The 6005-nt window shown below is 41.8% G+C and overlaps 1 protein-coding gene across 6 annotated transcripts in view; it reads left to right on the forward strand.

Annotated features, from left to right (window-relative positions):
• Positions 1–2001, forward strand: part of PXYLP1 (2-phosphoxylose phosphatase 1) — a 160937-nt gene extending 158936 nt beyond the window's left edge. For all 6 annotated transcript variants that reach the window (XM_033957633.1, XM_033957634.1, XM_033957629.1 and 3 more), the window contains one exon: positions 371–2001. In XM_033957633.1, coding sequence (XP_033813524.1) covers positions 371–1302 — 932 coding nt within the window. In that variant the 3' untranslated portion in view covers positions 1303–2001. The remainder of the gene's footprint in view (positions 1–370) is intronic.
• Positions 2002–6005: the final 4004 nt, after the last annotated feature.

Raw genomic sequence — 6005 nt, forward strand, 5'->3', positions numbered from 1 at the left:
ATGGTTCTGTATAATGGCATTATGACTTCAGCCTTCCGGCTGACGAAACTCCTGCGGATAGTGTGTTAACTTTATGGTTACTGGTCATGAAATGTATGTGGACTCTTTTTGCTTAGTTTTGCATATACTATGACAATAATGAACCTGATACCTAAGTCATGATATGATTTCAGTCTCTCAGATTTACTGCTAAAACCATAGTACATGCATCATGCTAAAGGCAACTTTTCCTAGAGTTCATAAGATGTAACATGTATAGGCAACTTATCATGGTGTGCTTGAAAATTCCTTTTAATTGAGCCTTTGGCACCCAAAACGGTGAGCAGTACTATAGTGTAATATTAAATAATTCTTTGCTTGTGTGTTACAGGTGTTGTTCAACATCTACAAAATGGGCAGCTCTTAAGGGAAATATATTTAAAGAAGCATAATCTATTGCCGGATGAATGGACAGCAAAACACCTTTATATAGAATCTACTAGTAAAAGCCGTACCCTGCAAAGTGGACTGGCTCTTCTTTACAGCTTTCTACCTAATTTTGACTGGAAGAAAATTATCATTAAGCACCAGTGGAGCTCTGTTTTCTGTTCTGCAAGTTGTGATTGCCCAATGAGGAATCATTATTTGGAAGAAGAGCACCGTCGTCAGTATAGCTTCCGAGTGAAAAATAGCTACTTAGAGAAAACATATGTGGACATGGCAAGGGTAGTGGGTATTCCCACAAGACAGCTGAGAGCCTCTAACCCAATAGATTCACTACTTTGCCATTTCTGCCATAATGTCAGTTTTCCTTGTACTAAAAATGGCTGTATCAACATGGAACATTTTAAGATAATCAAGATTCATCAAATAGTGGATGAGAAGGAAAAACAAGCAAAACAATTTTATTTTAAATATGCTCTGATGGCTACACATCCTTTCTTGAACCAGACTGTCACCCGAATGCAACGCATTGCAGAGGGCAGGAAAGAGGAGCTCTTTGCTCTCTATTCTGCTCATGATGTCACTTTGTCTCCTGTACTTAGTGCTCTGGGCATAACAGAGGCCAGATTTCCAAGATTTGCTGCTAGATTGGTGTTTGAGCTGTGGCAGGATCTCAGTAAAAGCAAAGAACATTTCATTCGTATTCTGTATAATGGTGAAGATGTTACATTCCAGACCTCATTTTGCCATGAACATGACAGACTTTCTAGCAGGCCCTTTTGCCCTCTTGCCAAGTTTGTTCACTTTGTTAGAAGGGAGATGTTTGCAATTTTTAACAGCACTAATTATTATGATGCCTGCCATAGAAGAGTGTTTTGAAATAACAGAATTGTTCACTAGTTGATGAAAAGTATCAAAACACAGAGGTTGTTTACTTGTTTGATGCCTTTCTTTTCCCGTGTTTACTAGGACAAAATATGTTTGAAACACATTGAAAATTATTTCCGACAAATATAAATTTTTACTTTTTTGAAGTAGAGCAGATTTTTTCCACTTTCTGTAAGAATTTGTAGGTACAATATGGTAAAATACCATAATTATATTCCAGTACTGTTTACAAGTTTATTAAAAATTTTAACACAAGATCACTGATTAATACAAATGAATTATACTGTAAACTGGACATTGCTTGAATTCTGTATGGAATATACTCTAGATTTAGTCAGCATCACAAAGCTGGAGGCCAAGGAGGCTTTCACAAAAACTTTGTGATGGTTGTAGTCAAATTAAAACAATTTTAACAAATATGAATAACGGTGCCATCTTATAAGGTACCATTTTGTCTTATCTCTGGAAGATGGTATGTGCATATGTATGAAATTGCATGTATATATCTTTTGGGTATCACCTTTTAGAGAAAGTTTGGCCAGAATTAATAACATGTGTTAAGGCAGACCCTGTGCACCTTTTACCACACAGATTGGTTGTAGGGGAAGGAAGCCCTGTTGTCCATGGAGTATAGGGGAATATGCTGTGTGCCCCATAGGCTTCCAGAGAAGAAGGTTCTCAGACAAAGATAGAACTTGAAAAAGTGACTGCTGGGGCCAGGGGGAGGGGAAAGGATTACTGCTGAGGCTGGATGGGGTGGGACTGGGGCCAGGAAGAGTGAAAGTAACTGTTTGAGCAGAACAGTTAGGGTGGGTTTGAAGTGGACAAGACTGATTGCTGGCACCAGAGGGTGGGTATTGAAAAAGAATGATATGCTCCTCCAGTGAATTTCATAAAACAGAGAAAAATGAAGACAAAGACCATATGGCCTGTCCAGTCTACCAATTCATGCCATCTACTCTCCCTCATATGTACTTATCCCAAGCTTTCTTGATTTCAGCTGATATTCACTAAATATCAGCTAGTTTCTCTACAGAATACATTATAGTTAGGACATAGATTTAGCATTTAGGGGGCAATTCTATAACGGGTGCCCAAAGGGGTGCCACAAAACTAGTGCCAAAAATCAAGATGCCAAGCAGAATTCTGTTAGAGTACTTACACAAGTAAATGCATTATAGAATACAAGAATTAGGTGCCACTCATGTAACTGTGATCACTTATGCCATACTAGCTATAAGTACTTAAGCCAGATATTATGTAGCACCACATTCACATGTAACTTAGAGTATTCGTTAAGTTATGCATGTGACAGGTAGAACTGCCCATTGGCTGCTTGTACTCTGCCCACATGAATACCTTCCTTTCTCATACCTGGTTAAAAGAATTTGTAGTGCAAAAGGCATATGAGACTTAACAAGTGAGTTATTCTCCTCTATTCATGACTTGTGTAGAAGGTATAAGAACAGCCTTCCTAGGTCAGACCATGGTCCAAATAGCCCAGTATCCCATCTTCATGGAGGCCAATCCAAGTCACAAGTACCTGACAAAAACCTAAATAGTAGCAGCATTACATTCTACCGATCCAGGGCAAGCAGTGGTTTCCCTCATGTCTGTCTCAACAGCTGACTATGAACTTTCCCTCCAGGAACTTGTCCAAACCTTTCTTAAAACCAGCTACATTAACCGCTCTTACCATATCCTCTGGCAACATGTTCCAAAGCTAAACTACTCTCTGAGTGGAAACATATTACCTCCTATTGGTTTTAAAAGTATTACTCTAACTTCATCTTGTGTCCCCCAGTCTTTGTAAATCTCGATGCAGTAAAAAATTGATCCATTTGTACCCGTTCTATACCACTCAGGATTTTATAGGCTTCAATCATATCTTCCTTCAGCTGTCTCTTTACCAAACTGAAGAGCCCTAACCTCTTTAGTCTTTCCTTATATGAGAGGAGTTCCATCCCTTTTATCATCTTGATTGCTCTTCTTTGAACCTTTTCTAGTGCCGCTATATCTGTTTTGAGATAAGGAGACCAGAACTGAATGCAATACTCAAGGTGAAGTCGCACCATTGAGTGATACAGAGGCATTATAACATTCTTAGTCTTGTTAACCATCACTTTTTAAATAATTCTTAGCATCTTGTTTGCTTTCTTGACTGCTACCACACATTGGGCAGAAGATTTCAGTGTATTATCCATGATGACACCCAGATCTTTTTCTTGAGCACTGACCCCCAAGGTGGACCCTAGCAACAAGTAACTATGCTTTAGATTAGTGGTTCCCAAACCTGTCCTAAAGGACCCCCAGGCCAGTTGGGTTTTCAAGATAGCCCTAATGAATATGCATGGAATCAAAATGGTGGACGGACTTTGACAGTGTTCTGACTATTCCAGCAAATTTCCTTTGCTATTGTAGCTTACCTGTTTTTTTGCACTGAAACTGTTAGATTTCTTTGAGTTTTCCAGAATGTCACACTCTTAAGAGAAAGGGAACGGTGAGAGCCATGATGTTGCCGGCTCTCTCGTCTTCCCTGATACAGCCGACTTTGCCTCAGATTTTGGAGCGACAGATAGCCGCTAACCCTTGGCCTGATGTTTAGAGGCTGGATTCTGCGGTGGAGTTAAGCATGGGAGTGCTTGTCTCCCTGGAACAAGATATCTTGTCACCTCCAATGGTGAGTGTGCCACACTGTCCAGCAGAAGCTCGGAGCCCGGAGTTGAGCTCTGGGAGATTGGAGGAGGGAACTGCAGGAAGGAGAAAACACTGAGGAGACTAGAAAGCCAGCAGTGGAACTTGCAGTAACCCTTATAAAGGTTCATCTGCAGGAACCAGAGGTCCAGTCAAAGGAGGACTGGGATAACTGGGGGTCCTCAAAGTGAATCTTCAGTTTTAGCAGATTCAGGGTCTCAGGCTAGAGCCTCCAGTCAGGAGTCTGTGGCAGCCCTGGACCAGTGCTCCCATTCGGTTTGGGAACTGGACAGAGATCTAGGTGCATCCATACTTGGATAATTGGATGATCAGAGCACCATCTAAGTTTGATAAGAGAGCAGTGGCAGAAGTTGTCCATCTGCTGCAGGACCTGGAGTGGATCATTAATTTCCGGAAGAGCCACCTGGAGTCAACACAATCCCTAGAGTACCTGGGGATCTGCTTCAATATGACAGAAGACCGTGTTTTCCTTCCAGAGCCATACAAACTGAAACTATGATGCCAGATTTCAGATATCTTGGCAATGCCAGCCCCTATGGCTTGGCATTATCTACAGGTGCTGTGGTCAATGGTATTGACCACAGAGGTGGTGCCTTGGGCATAAGCGCATCTGCGCCCTTTCAGGATGCACTATTCAGGATGCTGGTCATCACAAAAGGATTCTCTCCAGATGCCACTGACCTGGACAGTAGAAGCACCTCAAAGTTTGCGTTGGCTCCAGCCAGTCATCATCAAAAGGCTTGCCATTCCACAAAGCCTCTTGAGTGATTCTGATGACAGATGCTAGTCTATTCAGCTGGGGAGAGTCGTTAATCCAGAGGCAACGGTTTATCAACCAATTGGAGCTGTGAGTCAATCGTCTAGTGCTGCAGATGTTGAACACTGAGGACGAATCAGAGAAGAATCGGGAGTAAGACCTGCATGCAAATGTTGGCGGAAGAAGATGCAAGCATAAGACCTGCATATATTGTAGGCAAAGACCCCTGAGAACCCCAAATAGTTATATTTCTAAGAGAGACATTGTGCATATGAATTCAGGCTTCTAAGCAGTCATTTTCCTCTCTGTCAAAAAGACAGATTCGCCTTTGCTCCAGAAACCAGCAGTCAGATCTCCTGACTATGACATCACTGTTTGGGGACTTTTCAGTACAGTACATGATAAGAGGTCCTCCTAAGAAGTACTAGCGAAGGACAGTGTAACTCAGGAAGGTTGGGGGCTTGCTTTCTGGAGTTATTAGCCTTAGTACTGGGAATGCATTTGTCAGGGAAATATAGAAAGGCCAGTTTTGGTACCAGATGACATCACGCTTCAGTATAGCTCTATGATAAGTGTATAGACCATTCAGCCAATAAAAATGACAAACCAATGAGAAGTGAGTAACTAGGAGGTACCCTAGGCTACTGAAATAATGTATATAAGGGGCATGCTGGATGGCATAAGAGGAGTAGGAGGAGAGAAGCGAGAGGAGTCAGACCCAAAAGAACATCAGATTGTTATTTCGTATGTATGCGATCCTTTGTAGCCAATATGCTGTACTTTGCTATTTCATGTGAGTTGCCTTTTGCTTATTACTAATAAACCTATCTTATTGTAACTGTCACTGTCATGAAGTCTGTATTATGGGCTGATGATAAGATATCGCAGCATCTTATCAACACCCTGAAAGGCAATGTAGTCAGGATTTTCTCAGACAGTGCCACAGCCACCGCCCAACTGTTGTTCGTTTGGGTAGAAGTTGACCTACAAGCTCTATCAGCAGCATGTGTAGCAGGAATGGACAATGTGCAGGCTGACTATCTTAGCCACAGACCCGGGACCCAGAAGGCCTTTGACTGTATTGTGTGTCAATGAGGGCATCCAACATTAGATATTATGGCATCGGCTGCGAACAAAATGGTCTTTCATATATTTAGCCAAAGACTCGAGCCTGGAAGCACCGGCATGAATGGTCAAGTACAACCATAGCCAGAGAAAGGGC

The sequence above is a fragment of the Geotrypetes seraphini genome, chromosome 9, assembly GCF_902459505.1.
Source record: "Geotrypetes seraphini chromosome 9, aGeoSer1.1, whole genome shotgun sequence".
Classification (NCBI taxonomy): domain Eukaryota; kingdom Metazoa; phylum Chordata; class Amphibia; order Gymnophiona; family Dermophiidae; genus Geotrypetes; species Geotrypetes seraphini.